This window comes from Micrasema longulum, unplaced genomic scaffold (assembly GCF_059751315.1).
Source record: "Micrasema longulum isolate JH-2025_06_02 unplaced genomic scaffold, ASM5975131v1 h1tg000629l, whole genome shotgun sequence".
Lineage (NCBI taxonomy): Eukaryota > Metazoa > Arthropoda > Insecta > Trichoptera > Brachycentridae > Micrasema > Micrasema longulum.
Window position 1 is genome coordinate 532,062 of NW_028277825.1, and position 23,275 is coordinate 555,336.

At 31.3% G+C, this 23,275-nt stretch overlaps 1 protein-coding gene across 3 annotated transcripts; it reads right to left on the reverse strand.

Annotated features, from left to right (window-relative positions):
- Window positions 1-5,626: 5,626 nt before the first annotated feature.
- On the reverse strand, window positions 5,627-19,117 carry LOC148280037 (USP6 N-terminal-like protein). 3 transcript variants are annotated; one of them, XM_088229013.1, is made up of 7 exons: window positions 18,837-19,117; window positions 18,608-18,748; window positions 7,674-8,511; window positions 7,328-7,563; window positions 7,176-7,231; window positions 6,709-6,898; window positions 5,627-5,824 (listed from the first exon to the last, which is right to left on the reverse strand). In XM_088229013.1, exons 2-7 carry the CDS (start codon window positions 18,742-18,744, stop codon window positions 5,641-5,643), a joined length of 1,641 nt encoding a protein of 546 aa, XP_088085139.1. In that variant the 5' UTR covers window positions 18,745-18,748; window positions 18,837-19,117; the 3' UTR covers window positions 5,627-5,640. The 3 variants fall into 3 exon arrangements, with proteins under 3 accessions (XP_088085139.1, XP_088085138.1, XP_088085140.1); XM_088229012.1 differs by having other exon boundaries at window positions 18,608-19,117; XM_088229014.1 differs by having other exon boundaries at window positions 6,718-6,898; window positions 18,608-19,112.
- Between the last annotated feature and the right edge of the window lie 4,158 nt (window positions 19,118-23,275).

Here is a 23,275-nt window from a genome sequence, read left to right on the forward strand (position 1 = left end):
AACAAGCAACACCCCTTTCCTGTTCCTAAACACGGTACACATGATTTTCCGGGCTGAAATCATCTGCTTAAACTTTGCTTTCTTGGGCAATGTTGAATGCTGCCATTTCATGGATTGTTGTTGTGTTTCTGGTGAAACGAAGCCCACCTATGTTTCATCGCCTGTGACAATTTGGGTCAAATAATTGTCACCTTCAGCATTATAACACTCAAGAAAAGTCAAGGCGTTGCCTAAACGTTTGGTTTTGTGCGCCTCTGTCAACATTTTGGTACCCCATCGTAAGCACAGTTTTCGATAGTTTATGCGTTCGGTAACCATTTCACGGAAAATACTTCTTGAAATTTGAGGGAACTGCTCTACTAATGAAGAAATTCTTTTTCACTTTTTTGTCAAAACAATAATGGAATAATAGGTGATGAATGATGAAACTTTTTGTTTGCATTTTATTTTATTTGAATGCATTCTGTTCACTTGGTGCATTTCTCGATATTGATAAGGAGGTATAATATAATAATGTGTATTCTTTTTCTGATGACTATGACACCTTCTTTCAGATTTATTATAAAACATCATTAGCATTTGACCAATATGATAGGAAGTGTAGATTTACCACTAAAACACGTTTCTGTAACATTACTGCTTTATTTGAACAAATAACTTAAAATTGTAAGTTTAATTTGAAAAATTACAAAATTAAATTCACGGTACGACAGATTGTCTAAAATAAGAATGAACATAAAAAAAACATCTCAGATAGTATCCTATAGAAGCTTGAGAAATGGGATAGATTAGATTTGAATGCAACATTATGAAAAAGGAAAATTAATTAGACTAATTAATAATTCATAAATCTAATATATTAGGAATAAATAAATACAAAGTTAAATAAAAAAAAGCTAGTGACTACAAATGCTAAAAATTGAATGTTTTGAGATTCATTAATATATCCTCGATGCGAGGGATTAAGTATTTTTAGTTGGTTTGTGTCCACTTGTTATAGTTGAATTTTTAATTATTTTTCATTCACCATTGACACATACTAACAAACATTTAAACACAAACATGAGGCACCTAAGAGGTAAGTTTTGTGATAAACTGAATGAGAATATTCAGAGACAGCCATTAAGCTAAACATATTGGAATGATAAATTACATCATCAGCCTTTTGATATGAGTTACGCTATATTAAATTCACAGAGTAATTGCTCAGCGGTTGTGGACACAATGTAACTGGTTATTTAACAGTATACATAGTTGAGAACTCGACAGATTATTGCTGGCTAATAATGTAGAAATATTAATCATCTAAACCATAATTTTATCTTACATTTTCTGAAGAGATTGCATTTAATTTTAAAGAAAGCTGATTGAATTACAGAAATATTCATTTTTAAAAAAATTACGCAGAGCTAGTCTTAAAAATATTTTTGTCATAATTTCAAGAAGAGATTTTTCTAATGAAACTACACATAGTAAAGTTATTGCTCATACTTTAGGAAAAGAATAATAAAATGGTAATAATATTATATATCTTTTTAGATGTTATTTTTACAGAATGATACGTTTGTGAAACATCTAAATCTTTAAAAAGAACTTAAAAGTAGTAACATCAATTTATTATATTTAAATATCAATTTATGTTTTCAACGTTTAGCACAATATTTGAGATTTATTGCTCTACGACAATTCCTTCGGATAAACAAATAATACAGACTACTTTATTGACTAAATATTTGCATAAAATTCATATAAAAATAAAACTGGCATAATGATATTTTTTTTTCTTTAAAAGCCTTGTTATATTAAAAATAAAGTAAATTCATTTACACGTATAAGCATGCTTTTGCAAGAATTTTAATGAAACTTCAACTTACTGTAGTATAGTATTGAAAACAAATTATTAATTGTTTATTTTTACAGTAATATTCATATAATAATTTCGTATTGCCATGTTCTATATTAATAAACTGGGAGCAAGCGCATCACAGGAACTACCTTTCAACTTTATTGCAATCTTCAATATTGTTTTGGTTTACTGATAAGTTTATACAATGAATAGTTAATAAATAATGTTTGCGATAATGTTGTTCCTTAGCACATAAGATATAAGTATTATTGCTGTGGTTAGAGAAATAAATAATGTAATAATGATTATTAATTTCCCTACATATTTACACAATATCTAAGATATGATCCTTAGATTTTGCCTAGAGACAAGATCAGTGAATCCACATTGAACCCATGACACACCACAAAGTTTGCAGTTTAAATATTTAAATTAATGAGGATTATTTCAGCAGATCTTAGTGGTAATACTGAGTATAACATTTTTGTGAATAAAATTATGTATTTTTAAACCTAGCGATGAAAAACAATCACATGAAATATATACATATCGTCGCCTTAATTTGAATACAACATAGTAATTTTTTTCTATATTTGAGATTATGATTAAATATTTTTAACCATACAAAGAAAAAGCACATATCTATGTCATTTGAATGAAGAAATTGTTGACAGAAAAGAGATAAATCACATTTTTCAAATAATACGTGTCTCAAAGATGTATATCCTTGGAATAGAGTGCAAGTAGGTGGTCAGTAGTACAGTAGTTGACATTTTTTTTTAGATAAAACACTTAACTAACAATCACAACATTGAAAACGAAATATTTGGTAAAAAAAAAAGAATTTTTTTTTTACAAAATTACTGATTTATGAAGTTTTTATTGTCTCCAGTAAAGGTATTATTTAGCGACATACGTTGTATTTAAATTAAGGTGACAATATGTAGGTATTACAATGTCATTGGGGGGTGATGAAATTTTATATTATTTACATACATGGATTAACACACAATTTGATCAAATCTAGGAAGACTTTCAAAATTGAAAAAAAAAAGAGATTATTTGAAAAAAAAAGACAATGCTTCTGTTGTATGGCCTTCACCAATACATAGAAATAAGGTGACTTTAGAAAACACTAGAATTTAGTCAAGTCAAATTAAATCCACAAGTAAAATATAATCCTCTAGAGCAATTTTCTCAAAAAGATGTTTGGCAACATGTTAACAACAATAGCTCAACAATTTACACAATTATTCCAATTTTGGTATGGAAATTAAGCCAAGTTGATAAATCTACCGTCATTAATTACGGACAGCTATTAATTGCCCACCACATACTGCATTCAAGGACTTAAGTCTCATTGGCGGTCTCATTTTCATAAGAAAAAAATGCTTGTTGTTGAATGAGAAAAGCTGCTCAAAGGATCTCTCTATAATCTGGTAGCCTTGGCATCTTGGCACCTTGAAAGAATGAAATCCAGAAGCACATAATATGTACTTTAATGAATTGAGGAAAAAATTTGTAGGAGCCATTATTTACAAATCATATTACATAATATGATTTAATATGTTAATATTGTAAGTACTGCTATAAAATTATTGTAGAGTTTTGAATGTGAAGAATTACCACAGTTTATTTATAAAAACATGATCTAAGTACTGAATTCCTTCTAAGAAATCTCAATTAAAAATAATATAATTATGATTACACTATTAAAATTGAATTGTTTTAAGTAATTGATTATTTTATTAGCAATCACTTTCATATATGTATGTACATTCAAAGTTGTGGCAAATACATAAAATGTACATGTTCTACATATTTTAGCAGGTCATGAAGATGTATCATCACCATTTTTGTAAAACTGTTGTACCCTTAGAGTAATCACCTAATAGAGTCGCCCATATGGAGAAAAACCATTCTATGATTATTGACCATGAAGTTAGCTACAGATTACAGCAATACAACGGGCCGTAGGTACTAAGGTTGAGAATTACAAGCGCAAACCGAAATGGTTCATTACATGTTTGTTGTTAAATTAAAAATCAAACTAAAGCCAAATTGGGGCGCTTTCCTTCTATGCAATAGAGCTTAAGGGTTTCTCTAGAGAATTATTACTCTGAGTTTGTACCACTACATTTATACAATGAGAAATAATCAAATGGAATTTATCAAATATATATATACAGAAATCGGAAACAATTGTTTGATTGAAGACTTATCATTAGTTAATAAGCATATTATATTGTCAGCCTCGCAGTTGCCTACCATGCATGAGGCCTTCGGTTTGATTTCCCGGTAAGGTTGACATAGTATATGTAAAAAGGTATTTTCATACCGCAATATTTCGTAGTCCCTGGGCTGGTATCTGACGTATCAGGCTGACCATATTCCCTTGGCCTATAACAAATACCAGCGCAGTGCCATATGCACCATTAGGTGCAGAAAAGGAAATGATGAGGTGATGATAGTATATTGTGTGATTAAAAACCATTTTGAACTAAACAAACATATAAATATTGCTATAGAAGTCTCTATCGAGTGACTTACTAAACTAAAATCAGTCAAATTATATTGTATAAAAATAATACAAATTAATACGAGCTTTGCACTTCATAACACTGTAAATTGTACAAAATATTGTTAGGTACTAAAAATACAAAAAAGATCGACTTTGTTTTTACTTGTCTGCAATAACACTAATAATTCCTTTAAATTTTACAGTATAGTAGAATACATAAAATAAATAAGTTTATGCATATCAAATTATTTGGGCAAAGTATTATTCTCCGTAAGAGTTAGTGTTTAGTTTATGAAACTATGTTCTGGTAAATTCTACATTTGTATTACTAATTATGTGTTTTCTAATATTATAACAATGTACATACATATTTTTCAAACAACTGACAAATAATACCTATACCAGATGAATATTCCGGTGAAAATCTCTAAAAGGGATTTTAAAGGGTGTTAAATAAAAAAATAAAGCTGTTTCAAACAAAGCTGATTTTGTTATTTAATATGATTAGAAATCTTAAAGTTGTTTTAAAAGACATTCCTTGTTACTTAAGTATGATTATCAGAAATCGTTAGTATGTTAAATTAGTAACTAACATTAAAATAAAACCATGAAGAAAAAGTGCTAAGAAAATAATTCTTAAATCTTTATATGAACTTACATGGTGTTTTATGACGTTAAAAACAAAGACTGTCAGAAGACTGACTAAACAAATATCAGCCTTGCGGTTACAAACATTAATTTACTTCTATCAGCATTGAAATAATAAAAATGGCATGCATTTTGTTTCAAAGTGGTAAGAGTCCATTTTTGATTTGCCCATAAGAAATACACATGGACACATTAGCATATTATTACTTATTCCAGATATTAAGCTGTAATTTTAATTATGTACTCATCACTTCTTTAATTTATCACAAATTTAAGTCATTGTTAGACGAGGATAAATTACAGTAGAATATATTATGCATATTGATTTAAATCACAAACCAATAACTGGAGGGTGTAAAATGATCAAATCATTGTTTTTAAATACACGGAGAGGTAGGGCCATAAATTTTACAGTAATGCAGACGTTATTATATTTAAAATACAAAACTGTATATTAAAGTTTGAGTAAGTATGCATAAATGACATTTGACAGAATCTTCTCAAAGATTTTTACAGTGCACTCACCGCTTATTACTCAAATACATAAGTCTTACAAGGTGTAATTTTTTTCTAAGTGGGTATTTCTTATATGGCCATGGGAAGGTTAGGTTGGGTTGGGGTGAGGTTAGGTTAGGTCGAGGAAGTGTTGTATGCGTCCATGGTGTACCAGGGGAGTGGGTAGGTCTTCTGGGCCGACTTGAATCCGGATTGTGTTGTTGGTGAGAGGCAATGAGGAGGGGGGGCGCATGGGCTCGCCGTAAGGAACGTGAATGCGCACAACATCTGCTCGAGCCACTACCACGCCTGACCTGTAAGAGAGACAATCAATTCATTTTAAACCATAAACCAAACATATGTATAAAATGTATATTAAGCACTAACTTTCTGGTTATTATATAATGAGGGAGTTCAGCCCTATGGAAATTTGGATATAATAAATGTATTATTATGCGCGGTAAAAATTAGAGCATTAAATTGTACAGTGAAGGTTCTTGAAAATGTATAAAAAAATAAATAAAAACAAACTGCTTTGCACAACGACGTCACTAGTTCTTCCAAATCAGCCAGTTTCCAGTTTACGGAAAGTCAACTGACGAATTAGCAGAACTCGTCAAGTAATTTAAAAAATACAAAACTTAAAAAATTATAGCGCTGATAATACAGTACGTAAAAATAAAAAAAATAAACTTTTTGCCTAGTTAAATAGTCTATTAACAAATAGAATAAAAAATAAAAACACGATTGTAATATATAACCTGAGTCTTAGTTAAGCATACAGAAAAAAATATTTAAAAAAACTCTCATATACTAAAAGAATAACATAATTCTAGCTTTACATTTACCAGCTTGATGGCTGTATGATACGCTTACACTTATTTGAACGCCGCCATCTTCAAACAGTGCCCATATTTTAACTTTTTTCTTTATGACAATTGAGAAATTCTAAGAGCCCTTTCAAGAGCAATTTAAAAGGGATTTTCAAAATGAGAAAACTTAAAAAATCATAGTGATGATAGTACAATACATAAAAATTAAAAATAATACTTTTCAGGTTAGTTTATAGTCTAATAGACTATTAACAAATATATATTTTTTAAAACCACTGAACTTTCTCACTATAAAATTTTCATTTGACAAAAATGAGGATTAGTTTTGGTTAAAATAATGTTTTTAGATTTGAATATTATCTAACCTGACTGACCCTGAATCATCATCATCGTCATCTTCAGAAACATTGCTATGTGTGTCGAGTGAATTGTCAGGAGCGTGTGACCGGGTGCTGGAGAATGCAGAAAGGTCTGCTGTTGAGGTGACAGAAGTATCAGCTAAGGATCTTCGAGACCCAAGTACGGAACCGGACTCTTCTTCTCGGCTACGAGTACCTGAAACCAAATGTATATCACGAATATATAAAAAACCAAAACCAAACATACCAAAACCCTAATCGATTAATACAAAGCTGCAGTGCAGACATCAAAAGATAACATGTACTTTTAAGTGTTTTTAAAAGAAATTTGCCTAGTATTTATTTTTATTATTTTAAAATGGCATTTGATTATATTGACATACAAAAGGGTATTTTTGCACTGATTTATAAATTAAGATTTAATGGAAAGAGGTGTGCTAAATTTCTAATAAGGTTAAAATTAAATAAAATACCTGTTTCATTTTGGGAGGGAAGCAGCTCATCCATTTCTGTTGCGTTTTTCTCCCTCCTGTGATTATGAAAAGATAACATTAATGTTATACAATAAATAATAGTGATAGATAGTCTAAAATTATGTCTGTAACATAAACACATATGAATCAACCTGAGAAGTACACTGGCTCGGACTTTCTTCTCAGCTTCAGAGAAATGTTCAGCACGAGTGCCGATCTTTCTTCTTGCATCTGGCTCCACAAAGGTTCCAAATACTCTCTGCGGCAACTCTTCTCGGGGCGGTGGTCCAGGATGGTCCAATTTTGCTTTCTTTAGTTCCTTCATATTATTCTCCAAATTATTAATCACAGTGTCGTCATCATAACCAAAGTCCTTAAATAATTTTACCTGTAAAATTTTTCCTGTATTAATTAGTTTACAGATGACATATAATAAAACAAATAAATTGAGGCAAAAAAGACGCTTATTTTATAAAATCGCATAGATTAAGTTCTCACCTGTATATACTGAACTATAGAGTCCATGTCATTTAATTTTAATATTGCTTTCTTGTGCATTCTTAAGACTGTAAAAGCCATTGCAGTTATAACGCGCTCTCCATAAACTAGATATAAATCCCATACTCGAAGACATAAACTAAATGGAACTCGCTCAACGAAGCAAACGAAAAACCACTTTAGCGAATAAAGTATCGCATCGAGACCAAATCGGTCAAAGTGGAGTTTTAGTTTCGGCATAAATTTAGTAATGACCTTGTCATGATGCTCAAGAAATCGAGTCAGCTTTGGGAAACCTTCGATATAAAGTCCGTGCATAGCATATTTAGGGTCTTTGAACAGTACACACAAAGCCCAGAAAGCTTCCTCCTCATCCATGTACATCAGGAGCACTCCCGCGAGACCAGACATGCCCTGGCAGTAACCAACCTCACTATTATACATGGCATATGCACAGAGCACATTGAAGAGAGATTGTTGCTTTAATGAGTACCGCTCTCGATAATTGACATGATCACGGAATTGTCTGTTAACATCAGAATCTATTTGCCGTGCATCTGTAGACCACGAACGTGCTAATTTGAGCATTTCGTCGTATTTTCGTTTATTTTCTGATTTAACTCTATTTAAATCCAGAAGCTTGCACCAAACTTGAGGTCGGAGAGAATTGGGAACTCCTTTAAATATTCTCCGTTCAAGTTTTTCTTTCGTGGTCGCATTGTTCCATGCTTTCAACATTTTCAGCCACTTTTTTATCCTTTGCATTTCGTGTTCATTATTTCTATTCTCCTTAGGATCATTCTTCTTTGATACATTTTGGCCTTGCATGAAACCATATCTGTAAATAGTATACAAGCATACTAAAATAACAACATAGGGCATCAATGTTTGTGACAAAATTGGATACAAGCAATTAAAAAAAATGCATATTTTAGCAGAAAGCAAAAATATTAAATACATATTAATTCGCTATGTTCATGAAGTTGATGGGACAATATCGCAACAGAGACGAAGGAATCATCATTTACATTGTCCATTGACCCATTGATCGGATTGACTAGTCATTGCGTGGTTTATGTATCACTTTACACACGGTAACATTTATCATTCTGCCTAATGTTTGAACATCCATATTTCTTCAATTCATTTATCTGTTGAACTTTATGAAGTAAAAAAGTTGAAACGTGATGGGGTTGAGATTCAAATGACTGATTTGTTTTACCTACTGATCAACGCTTGAAAATACTTTATACTTGTTTTCGGACCAGTTGGGCGGCAATCCATCCAAAAATGGATGGTTTCTGTTAAAACTAATGGAAAGTATTTTGGGTAAATATGTATGAATGTTTGTAGGCAAGAATTGGGTTTCAATCCCTAGGGAGTTATCAAAATTGGCATATATTACAATGGGAGAAAATTTTGGAGAAGGGAATATAGATCTAGGCATATAAAGGGCTTATGATCTGTCGTTGGCTGGTTTAATAATGATAGGTCATAAGCCTAGATTTCCACATCAGCTAATAATTCCTTCATTTCTTGAGATAACTTAATAAAAATTCCTTTGCCTGTTTGTCTATTAAGATATAGGTCTATTATATGACACTCTAAGAGGGTTAAATTCTAGCATGTCTACAAAGAATAAGACATACAAAAAATATTGTTATATCCCTAATTTAATGCATTATAATAGACATATTCAGTTGATTGAAATTACAAAGCAGAATGTGGACCAGAGTTTTATTTTAAAAAGACTTATTTTTTTACCTTAAGTACAAAATTTCTTTAAAAACAATAGTAACAGAAAGTGAGGAAAAAACAAAATCATATAATATGAAAAATAATGTGTCAAAGTCATAGAATAAAGAATAGTCCATAAGGAGCGTAGAACCATATTTGAATACATCGGAATGTGTCCAAAAATCCCTCCACATTGCCCCACTTTCGCCACGCACACGCGTGAAGTCGCCATGTAATGCTGCCAGATAGCGAAAAATATAACCAATAAATATAACAAATGTAAGATAAATCATCTTTACAAAAAAAAAGCAATTTGTTAATTTCTTTAAAATTTTATTGTACACGTAAAAACATTTATTGACATAACAGAGTAGATAAGTAAAGGGTCATTTAATAAGATTAATTTAATTGATGAACTTTTTTACATAAAACGGATATTTTTATGTCATGTTAAATAATATTTGATGTTGTAAAGATAATGTCGGTCAAATGTACACCCGGGCGTTTAATCCGAGAGGTCCAATATTCATTAGTTCTCTCATTAGATGAGCAAAGTGCTGGTCCATGATTGGAAAGTTAAACTAAATTCTCAGATAGTTACCGAGGTGCCGGGTTTTGAAGAATATGTATAAACGAGAAAGAAATTGAAAGCCTATGCCCCGTCCAAAAGAAAGCCATTTGAATTATTTTGACCTATTGTGTAATAAAAGCATTTCTCCTCAAAATGCATTGAGCAATTATGCTTCGCTTTGTTGGTTTCCAAAACTCATCTCGCTGTACGCTTTATATTTGATTTTATCCACTCCGTTTTCCTTCTTTTATCAGCAGGGAAGCTAAAATTCCACTAAATTAATTTAAACCATGTTCTTATTAATAAAAGCTAGCGTAAATAAATTAACTACCTTGGCAACACTAACAATATGTCCATTTTGTTTCCTTTGACAATCTGACAGGTAGAAAAATAATCTTTTTTTTGAGTAATGCATTTGCTACTTACACATGAAATGTGATCCCATCCTGTTTTTTGTTGACCCCAGCAGCATTTCTACACTTTAAAATGACACAACACGGCATAGATGAATTCAAATCGGAAGTTGCGTACTGAGCGATGTATACAAAGAAACTAATGGGTCAAATGTAAAACTACTCGTTTAAGAGTAGTTTAGTCACCTTCTGTTTGATGCGCGTATGCGGTTTCTGGACTATTCTTAATTCTATGGTCAAAGAGTTCATTTTCCATCGCCATTGTAGTTATACAATACACAAATTATACATTTAAAAAGTAACATTTCAAACATTAATTACTAGACTAGATTTTATGCAATCGCATATCATCATCATCAGTGGCTCTACAGCCCATTATGGGCCTTGACCTCCTCCAACATTTGCCGCCATCTTCGTCTATTCCGGCATGTACTCCTCCAGTCCCTGATGCCAATAGCATCCACACCCCGCTGCATTTCATCCAGCCATCGGAGTTTGAATCTACTAACGCTTCATCTACCTTGGGGCTTTGTGTGAAACAATTGAATGTGCAGTTTTTACAGATCTTAATAGTTGTAGCCGACCTAAACAATGAAAAGCACGGCTTGTATGAGTCCTTTAAAGTATATTGCATCTTGTGGCGCATGCACATTATGTCATCTCAAACGTTGCCAAAGGAGGGCCTGTCAAATCTAACTCTGCAATCAATGACAAATTAAAATATACTCACCCATTTTAAATAGGTATGTAAGTAAATTTATCTCTTAGTTATCTTCTTCACATTTTAATTAGGCTTACGGGTGCCCTTGATTTGAGAGCTATTGATGTCTGTGTCCAAACATCTCATATTTGCTGGTGAAAATTTATCTTCGCACTATTATTGTGAGGATATGACAACAACAACAACAAACCATCACGCCGTTTCCCCGTAGGGGTAGGCAGAGAGGATAGAATGCCATAACACTCTATCTTGGCATACAGACCTCGCTTCCTCTACATTCATACATCTTCTCATGAACGCACGCCGATTATTCCTACTTTTGACATGTCCATCTTCAAGTATTTGATTTCCTATCCGATCTTTTTGATATTTCTCGGTCTTCCTCGTTTTCTGCATTTATCAACATTTGCATCGTAGATCTTTTTAGCCGTTCTTTCGCTGTCCATTCGCTCTACATGTCCAAACCAGCGCAGCACCCCTTTCTTGATTCTGTCAATAATGCATGTCTCAGCCTTACACACTGTACGGATCTCGACATTTGTGCACCTATCATACATCGTTTTACCACACATTCGTCTGAGGGATCGCATTTCGACAGCATTCAACCTACTTTCATCATTATTTTTCCAATTCCATACTTCGCTCCCATACATTAGAGTTGGAACTAGAACTCTAGTGAACTGCTAGTTTAGCCTCCTGCGATAAACATTTGTTTGCCAAAGTAGATTTTAGTGCACCGTTCACCCTGTTCCCGGCACTCACCCTCCTTTCAATATCTTTATCGGCCCTAGTAAACATACTTCCCAGGTACACAATTTCTTCTACCTGATTCAGAATATCTCCGTTCACGCTGATCTCACATTTAGTTATATTTTCATCCCTTTCAAAAACCATCACTTTCGATTTATCAACATTCATAAGCAAATCGCTTTTCTTGCATACATCGTAGACTTTTGTTACCGAGAATTGAAGGTCTTCTTTGCTGCTAGCAAGAAGCACGGCATCATCCGCATACAGAAGACAGTTAACAGTTATACCACTCATTTTTGCTCCCATTCTTAAATCTTTCAGTTCTTTCATACAGTTATCGATGTATATGGTGAGGATATGGATTCCGTCTATTCCGATTGTAATCAACCCGCTGGTGTCACATTAAAAAACTATTGTTTCTGAGACATTATCATCACACCCTTATTTGCACCCAATGGTGCATTGGGTACTGCATCAGTCACCAATTGTCGAGATGTATTAGAGGAAAAAGAAGAATTTATTGTTTGTTTTAATTGTTTAGATTTAAGTATTTATTAGAAAATTAAAAAAAAAAACGGTAAGTTAAGAGAAAATCTCTTAACCTTAACCATTACAATGAAATTAGGACATAAAACTTTTGACCTTTCACTCCGCCATTATTAAGCTGTATCTCGTCAAAGATTTTTCTTGTGAAACATCTTAACACGTTTTATGCAGGCTTCGGTAATATGCAACAGGTTAACTCAGCTGGCAAAAATTAAAGAAAAATGAAATAATTACTACTTTTATAAAAATCACTCTATTCTAAAAATGAAACTTATTTTTTAATGAAATTTTGAATGCACACTCGCCCTTGATAATCTAATAAGAGATAAGAGTAGAAGTCAAACATATTTATGTTACGACAATAAAATATATAGGTATTTGTCTATATTTGCATTTGTAGAATGTCGAACAAACAACAATCCATATTATAAAAAATGCAAACTGAAATTATCACCATTCCGCATATAAATCATATAATAAAAATGTGCAAAAGAAGACCGATATAATTTATCAACTCATTCACTAAAAAAACATTTTACGCACAAGCTCTTATGTTTCTCATAATGGCTGTATGTGTATATGTAAATAAAACAACAGCTTATCTTACTTTTTATAGATGTGAGTGTGTAATTTAGAGCATTTTAAAGCATTGACAAAAAATATTTAGACGAAATAATTGAGTAGATTTACCTTTCCCGCCTTTAAAGTGGAGCCAACGTAGCGGGTTATTTTATTTTTCCTACCAATTAGCACACAACAAGGCACTAAAGCGATGATTGTTTTTTACACACTATAGATATCCACCGTTGGCGTGCATATTGTTTTGCTAAATTGTTTCTTATGGAAGCTAGGACCATTCATGAAACCTTAAAAGCACCTAGTTTTATCTCCCCCTTTGGACGTACATGGTATTGATTTTTGAAAAAAGTAAAATGTGCCAAAACAGAAAATTTTGGGGGAGGGAAAATGGGAATACGAGACCTAGATATGCAGCAGTATTTTTCGGACAGTATTTGGGGACGCACCTGCGAGAGAGTGATAGAAAAACTATAAATACCAATTTATCAAACCGCTCTTGCATATCTTCTTAAGACCTCAAGGTTTGATACACATACATACTTATTGAGGAATTGCAACTTCCATAAGGCTAAAATCATATTAATGTAAAATAATATCTCAATTCCATTATTGTTATTATTATTATGGATAACTTATACAGCACCATTTAATGCAATATAGATGATATATAAAAGAGATTCTTTGCAGTATTTAATTAAATTTCAATTAAAATTTAAGTAAAACTGTCTGCCGCCAAAGTGATGGTGAGCGTGTTTTGGGATAGGAAGGGGTTGTTGTGGCGCGATTTCATGCCTACCAGCACAACAATGTGGGCAACAAACAAGGGGCATGTTAACGAAGAGAGAGCGTTTGCATCACGATAACGCTCGTCCCCACGCTGACCGTGCAACAACCGCTCTTACCACCAGATTTGGATGCAATACTGTCATACATACATCCCCCTACAGCCCGGACATAGCCCCAAGTGACTAACATCTCCCTGAATTGAGGAAACACCTCGGTGGAATGAATTTCAGTACCAACAAGGACCTAAAAGAAGATGTGCGCTACGCGGCGGGAGATTTCTATGACACAGGTGTAAAAAAGATGGTACACTCCATTAAAAAGTGTATCGATCGAAATGGTGATTATGTAGAAAAACAGGAAAAAGCCCAAGCTTTCCAAAAATGTATGTGTTAATGCAAATAAACAATTTGTATCTTGTGAAAAATCATTGGGAAACCTTATTTTATGGACAGTCCTTGTATATGCATAGGATCATCGTAATGTGATGATTATGGCATCTCAGGATAATATTATTTTTGGTCAATTACATGTAATCGAATCATGCAACTTTTGATGAAAAAACAATCTTTATAATTATTGTGTTTTCTTATTTACCAGTTTGACTTTTCTGCTTATATAACATTACTTTATGAATTAACACGTTAATTTTTACATTTTAATCACTTCTTTTTCCACATTTGATTATTGAAAATGGGTTGGATTAAAAAAAATAGATGATGACAAAAGACAAAAATAAAGTTTTGAATTTTGCTAATTATGAAAAAGAATAGCCACACCATTGCGTTAGTGCTATACCCATTTTTACGAATATACTAACTATTTGTATACAATATTATAAATGCATATTTTTGATATTAAGAAGAAAACAAAACTTGCATTATACTATAAATGGAACAGAGTTAACAGAAAGGGCTAATTGGGTGTGAGATATGGGAGCGGGGAGTTTCTACCCCACCAGCACCTCTTATCGCACGCGTCATGAACGTGGACCCCGTCTATAGGTGAGTGTCATCAGAAAGAATATAAATTAATAACAAACGATTTGAAGAAATTATTATTATTATTATAATATGTAAAAGAAGAATTTCAGAAGTTTATTAAAAAAATAAAATTGTTAATAGACTACTGAATTTAGCCAGTATTTATATAATTTTATGCATTGTATTATTATTGCTACAATTTTTGTTTCGAAATTTTGTAGCAATAATTTTAGTTTCGTAATTTTGAAATTATACCCCAATTATTTTAAATTATTAAAATTATCTACACGACAACGGTTCAAATGAGAGTTTCTAAAAATTTCCTAAAATTCGCGGCCTGCTGAGAACTGCCATAGCAATACCTAGCGGCACAGAAACGTTAATCTTGATTTACTCCCTAGGGAATAAAATCCAGTATTTTGTTTCGAAAATTTTCAATAAAATACCTGAACACATCTCAAAAGAAAGCATTAACTTCACATTTGAGAAAAAAAAATACCGAAAGGCTGATATGCAATAGTGCCTTATATTGATACTAATTTCATATTTACATTTAGTGCTTCAATTTTTATATTTATTTTTATATTTTCTTCAAACAATTATAATTTTATAAATATTTTATACATAACATTAAGTTGTCGATTATGTTTGCATTGTTTTCTAAATTTATATAATTTCTTTTACAACATTCTCAGTAAAGGAAAAAACCTGCTGACAAACCAGTTTGGCGGTTTAGAGAGTTCTATTCTTTTTCTTTTATTAACATGCACCTGCTCTAAAAAAGGAATAAAAAAATAAAAAAATTATAAAAATAATTCAATGAAACGAGTGAAATGAATAAGTGATAGAGAAACCTTGAAAGGCGCAATAAACATGCAAACAATGACTTTTTATAAGTAAATTTGGATAGTATCACTAAAACACAAGGACAGTAAAACGCAATACATTTATTATACGCAGAAATCGCTGATGTTTCAGGAATATTTTTACTTACATTATATTACACAATCATAAGTATAAATACGCTTTTAATTTTTAAAAAAATCGTGTTTCAAAGTTTATGTATTAACATAATTAATGAAGAGTTATGAGCCTAAACAATATTTTGATGTAAAAATTACTTTAAAACAAATACCAAGTTATTTGGAAAAAAAATATACGGCAAATGTATTAATTATTTCACGCATTTACAATATTAATAATAAATACAGTGGTACCTTAGAACTAAAATAACTTGAAGCTCGAGCACTCGGGTCAAACTTCAAGCCAGTAAAGTGCTACTATATGGAGACACTATCTTCGTACATTAAAAAAAAATTGCACTAGAATTTTGGTACTCCCAACTATGTTTTAGAACAGATTACATATGTTATAATTCTGAGGAACCACTGTACTATATTGTTATTCATTAATTATACCTAATATATAATGCAATGAATTAAAAAAATATATATAAATAATAATATCGTCATGATCGTAGAATAACAACGCATGTGATTTTCTTCAACCTTATAGATAAGTACAAAAGCATATAATTTGATACGGGTGAGTTTTACATATAGTCAGGGTTTACATTCAAGGCACTCGGAAGGAATGCGGTAGTGTGTTGTGACTCTGTCCAATTGAGTACAGACACACAGTTTATAGTAACACAACCAGGACGACCCGTGCCTCTGAACTTACCCCGACTTGCTAGAAAATCCGTGTTGAGTCGGGGCATGTTCAATCCTCAATTAATGATACTATGGCGATAATCGAAAACCACTCAGTACTTACTGCCATCTGCATTCAATATTTTATTGAATTCAAATACAGAATTCTAAAACAAAATTCCTACAGAAAATAAAAATTATCGCACACCACTGACGTACAATAGGTTGGCTCTTTACTCCAATACTGCCCTCTTAAGCCAAAAAGTCGTAACTGAAAAAAATTCATTTTGTGTTTTCTTTTTTGGAATAGATATTTGATAGCCTCGCATATTTACTCAATAATAAAATAAAAGAAGATAGATTATAACTATCGACATATAAATACACACAGATGCTCAAAAATAATAATACTTAACAGATGCCTAAACGCTCAGTGATGCCTAATGCGAATTTAGAAATTATTTGACCGCTAGCCGGGAGTGAAGACTGCTTTATATTTAGAATCGAAACCAAAATGCCTGACTGTGTGAAACCGTGTAAAGCCGGTCAGATAAACGTTGCAAACAGGATGGTGCAACTTTTCATTGGGAAGTATTTGTTTATAAGTGATTAACAAAGTTTATATTCAAATGAAAGTATTACCGGGTTGTGGTTCCGTGGTAATATGGTGGACTCACAGGCCAAAGGTCCGAGGTTCAAATCCCAGTCTACCACAACTCAATTTCCATTTTTTCAGCACATGTTATTTACGACTTATAGGAAATGGCTTGAAAATTTTAATATTTTAGCAAATAATAAGAACTCAAGTATTTTTCTTTTAAAAAAAAAACTTATTTAAAATGTCACGCTACACCTAGCCGCACAAAACTGAAACTATTCTTTCTAAGAGGGGTGCACTGATAGAAATACGCGTTTGAAAATATGAGTGAATATTATTTAAGCATTCCTCAACATCCGGTAAAAATAAATAAATGGATAGACATTAAAGGAATTTCCAGAAAGAATCTGATGGGATCCATGAAAAACTATCGTTATTTTGAAACATTTCAATACAAACTTTTTTATATGCCGAGAGCATTCTCCCTGAATGCAACCTTGGTATAAATTAACAAACTCGATAACTATGGCTACATATTACTATAGGGCGCGTCTATGTGTATTAACAGGTCGATGCAATACAAATGCAATCATTAATATAAATATTTATTTAGTTTATATTATTTGTGTAACTCATTACCATAGATACGATACTAATTGGCAGCTGTGAGGCAATTTTGGAAAATGCACTTTAAAATAGAACTAATTATCTACTTATTCCATAAATTGGATTATATTTACGAATGAAACAATATACATGTTTTGTTTCTCAGAGTTGCAGTGCGATTAAAACATTTTTTCATCACACACGACTGGACATTTCTGCGTAGCATCACGTCTGCTTATGATGAAAGTCTGTTAGAGAACAAAGGCACGGAAGGCAAATTGAAACTGAAATGGAAAAAACCCACGAATTGAAATGCCATTTTCTTCGTGGTTGTAACGGATCTCTTTAATTATACGTCATTGGTTGATATGAAATTCTATTTGGTTCGTAAACGGTTCGTCTCACCGGGTAACAATAAATAATGAATAAATATTCAAATATCTTTTCTCATAAATCACGTAATTTAAAAAATAAACTTTATTTATGTTTAATGTTGTCCGCACAGTGCCGTGTTGTTATAATACAGTGATATTATTACAAAAAAAATTAAACTAACACAGCACCAATTACATACACAACACAATATATAATACGATTTCTGAACAGGACAACAAAATGTGACGAGAACATGTATAACACGTGACTTTCCTTGTGTTGGTATTTCCATTGTTGTGAAATATGCAGTGTAGAGTGTGGCTCATGGAGTGATGTGTGTAAAATGTGGTGTCCGTTTTATATGTATGGGAGATTTAGTATTTTTTGTCTTTGCCTTTTAATTTTAATTGATAATGCGTACATTCATTAAATTATAGCTCAAATGTAAGGCTTTTATTTATTCACGCACACTATTAATTCATTCTAACAACCAAAGCAGTCGCTACGCTTACGTCATTTTTTTAAGGGAAGCAAGTTTCTTAATCTGATCTAATACAGAGTTCGAGGGATCATTTGATGTGAAAGATTTTCAGTATTTTATATTGTATAATGTAAGGTACCTGTCACATTGGTAAACCTCGTTCCCAGGGTCCTCCCACGGGTCTATATCGGCGGGGTTCTCTCTGCCGCGGGCATATCTGTTAAACAGATTATCCCTTTCCTCCGCAGCACGAGATAACAAGGCTTCTTCATTCATAACACTTAAATAAGAGGAAACTAATTATAAACAGCACGTTGAATACAATAAAATACCCATGAATCCAGCATTTACTTGGTTAACTATCAAACCTGGTTTCAACGCTAAATATGTGTGAATTTTAAGTCACTAAAAACAAACATTTAATTTGTTTCGGCCTCAATAACTACGAATCTAACGATTATGTTTTTACTTTATGTGGCGTTATCACCGGGTTCGCGTCTTTTTAAAACTACGCTTTAATACGAGTAATCTGTCAAAACATCACTGCGATTTGGGTGTGAGCTTAAGTTACTTGAATACAAATAAATTCAATAAACTAGTTCGTATAATTTTGACACCAGATTGACACCATTGACACTATGACTAAAAAGAAGAACTGAACAGAGTTGCCATGTTAACTTCACGATTCACAAAAATTCCTTACATTTTAGAATTGGGTCCTACCCGCTGTAAAAATATTTAATTTAGAAAATGTTTTTTTTAAAATAGAACTACAGTTTGGGCGGTGTTTTTAATGTAAATCAACTATGGTAATATGTAAAATAAGTGTTTAATTATAATCGAATCATAAAGAATAGTCGTTCATTATTATTTCAATAAAAAAGATAAATGCCACACCCACAAATTTGACTTATCAGCAACAACGAAGAAGTAACCAATTATTAAAAGGGATTAAAAATCTAAAACGAAAGGATAATAATTTATTTGGAAATATAATATGTTTATGTGTGTTCTACTTCAAGATTCAAAATAAAAATATAACACCAAAATAATATCATGAAACAAAAATAATTTTAGACATTAGAGAACAATCATTATATTAAATCTATGAACCCGGTTGTAGTCCTGAGGTTTATACAAATTAGAAGTTCTAGGTTCGAAACCTGGTCTACCACAACTTAATTCTCATTTTCTGGCAAAATTATTGATTGTAAGTTATTGAAATATACAATTATTGAAATGTTCCCACAGTGAGAAAGTTCAGCTCTAGGGAATTAGATAAAAAAAAAAGTATTTTTTCTTACGCGCTGTATAAATTAAAGTATTAAATTGTGCTGTGAAGTTTCTTGAAAATGTATGAAAAAAAAATGATTTTAATAAAAACGAAGTACTTTACATGACGTCATTAGTTCTTCTGAACCAACCAATGATAAGAGAGTTGTGATAGATTTCCGAATTACGGTGGGTCAACTGACCAATCAGCAGAACTCATCGAGAAGAAGGGGAATAGAACTTGAGACGTCACACGTGAAGTAATTAAAAAAATATTTTACAAAACTTAAAAAAAAACATGGCATTGATAATACGAATCTTAGATTTAAGAAAAGAAAATAAAAACAGTTAAAATCTTTGTTTACTTTGGTTGTATACCCAATAAATGTAGAATCGGGTTGTGGTCCCGTAGCTAGTGTCTCAGACTCACGGATCAAAGGTCCGTGGTTCGAATCCCACTCTACCCCAACTTGATTCCCATGTTCTAATAGTGAGTTATTTACAACTCGTTGAAAATGGTCCTCAAAATGAAACATTTGCGTAAATTATAAAAAAGCAAATATATCTTTAAAAAAATATAAAAAAATTACTATATATGCTACTGCACCAGAAAAATTGTGATTTGGTACATTAGCGGTAGCTGACGTAGATACAAGTATGTGACATCATAACCGAAAAAAGTACTTCATACTTCCATATTATTTTTGATAGACTTTAGTGTAAAGTTACAAGAGTATTTTTTTCTGATAAATGAAATTAGTTTTGAACATTTTCTGTGCTTCTAGGTATTGCTATGGCAATTCTCACAAGGCCGTAAAATTTTACGAAATTTAAAAAAAAGATAAAACCTAAAATAATTATTTTATAATCGTGTGTAGAAAACGAATACACGATTTATCATTTAAAACACCATTGCCTCAAAAAAACGCCATGAAATTACAAATACAAAACGTCAGGGTTGTCTTTTGCCATATATACATTCATCCTTCAATGATATTATTGTATATTTCATATATTTTATACATAGATCATTCATTCGAATTCCCCTTCTATTTTGGGTCGGTAGAAGAAAACAAGATTTTTTCACTAAGTTAAACTTAAGCCTAAGCAATATTTAGCCCTAGAAACAAAAGTTTTTAATTATTTAAGTAGGGAAAACTATTTACTAAAACGAACAGTGAATCGTTAATACATCGTATTTATGTCCCGATACTAAACAAAGATATAAATTAAACAAACACGGACTCGCGCATTTTTCAATAAAATCGACATACGTACCTTCTTCTATCCACAAATAAAAGATAAAACCCCGGCGAAATAATAAAATGACAGTATCAGATCTTAGAATAAACTATGTTTTTAAACAACACAATACTGAAAAGGACTCCCAAAAATAAATGTCAACTGTTAAACATTAAACGTAGCTCTCTTTTGAACCGATGGCGATGTCGCGTTGATAATTTTAATAATTCGTCATGTCCAGTGTTACATCATCATTTTGTGTGGCCGGCCCTTCGAGCACGAAAGCGGAGAGCGCGTTAAAGCGCTCATGGCACTTAACCGATTAGTACAGAAAAGGAAAATTATAGGTGCCTCGACATTATTTACATGAGAAGCCACCCATAGTGCTAATATTTTCACACTCTTAGTCAATTTGCAAAATACAGTTTTAAAATATTAAAAGATAAAAAATATATATTACGGCATATTGGAACCATACATTTAGCTAATAGTTGATATTATGTGGTGCATTAGATTTACAAATGAAGTTTCCCGCGTTCTATTTTAAATTAGTTGCTAATAAGGGAATGAGTGTCTCACATTAATTTAAAATAAATCTTTTTACCTTTCTGAACGCATGTTTCGATAAATAATTTTAATTGTTTGATTTGCCTATGCGTTTACATTATTTTTTATCCCACAACTAACGTATGTATGCTCGCTCTTCGGTGAAATTATTTAAAAGAAATTTGTTTTTTTATAACGGTTCATTTAATTGGTTTGGAAATTAAAAAAATATAAAACAAAGTTATTGATTTACAAAATTTTTTTTTATTAAAAAAACTTAGAAAAAATAATTTAAGCAGTGTTTAGAGTTACTAAAAAAAACAAGTAATAGAATAATATAAGAACAAGAGTATTTTTATAAAGTAAACATGCAGACAATATGAGAAGCTTTCAACAAAACTATTGTAAATTTGATTGTTTTTAATAAAATTTAGCGATATTTAAACTTGCGTTATTGGAGAATTTACTGATGTAATGTTCCTGTTATTCATATCAATAGTATAGTACATACGTGTGTGTATAATAAAATTATTATTTTAAGGGGACAATCACAAATATAAAATTGTTGTCAAAAGTTCTCAATTTATTGTGCCCAAATAAATAATTTTGCAATAGCCAGTTTTTTTACTAAAATATGGAAAATAGAAGCAGAGAATTAAAATTTTTGTTTTACAAACACGATAAATAAGGACACAATATAAATGTATACATGCTGATCTATCTAATTTCTATCACATAATTTTAAATACTTCATAATACTATTTATTTTTAAATTTGACATGTTAGAATATAATGTATAACACAAAAGTACAATCTCGTTTAAGCACCATCGTTGATTATTTTGCTCCAAATATTAAACTAAATCACATTTTTATGAATAATTTTTAAATTACTAATGGTCTTATACTAATAAATATACGTTTTGAAATGTTTAAAGCGATCATCATGACATTTTATCATTTTGTAAAAGTGTATCTGATTTTAATTATTTTGTGGAATAAATCAATGAAGATAAAAATAATAAATAAATTTTCAATGTCTACGAAATGATATAAAAAAAGATTATGTAAATTTTAGCATATAAATACTCATAACGCACAATAATATTGTGTATAAAAATACATGATATGGTAACATACAGAGCAAACACATAAAAACCTTTTTTTTTTCTCATGTGTTTTGACTTATTTTAATTTAAAATTTTGACCTTAAAAGGAAAAAAATATCTTCCGTAAATACGTCATCAAGGTTTAGATGGAGAAAGATTTTAAAAACAGAACTCATTTAAATATGCATATTTTTGAGTGTTAAAATATAATGTAAAGTGGCCAATTAAACCAGCCACTGACAGGTCATAAGCCCTGTAAATGCCTAGACTTACATATCTCTTCTCAAAAATGTTTTCTCTCTGTTGTAACAAATTTAAAAAGTTCAAAATATGATAATTGAACTAAGCTTAAATTTAAATTTATTTAGCGATACTTAGTGAGAATATAAATAATTGAATGTAATTAATTGATAATGTACAAAATTTCAATTTTATTGCATTTTAAGTCTGAAATACCATTTTGGCATCGAAATATTATTGATTATGTGAGAGGTGTGGTTTTAAACACAAAGTATTTAATTATGATTTAAAAAAACAAAAGCAGTTTACAACAAATTGCAGAAATTACATGTATGTAATAATAAATGTATACCTAGTTGTTGTTATAATTCAATTTGACCAGACTTCAATATCATAAAA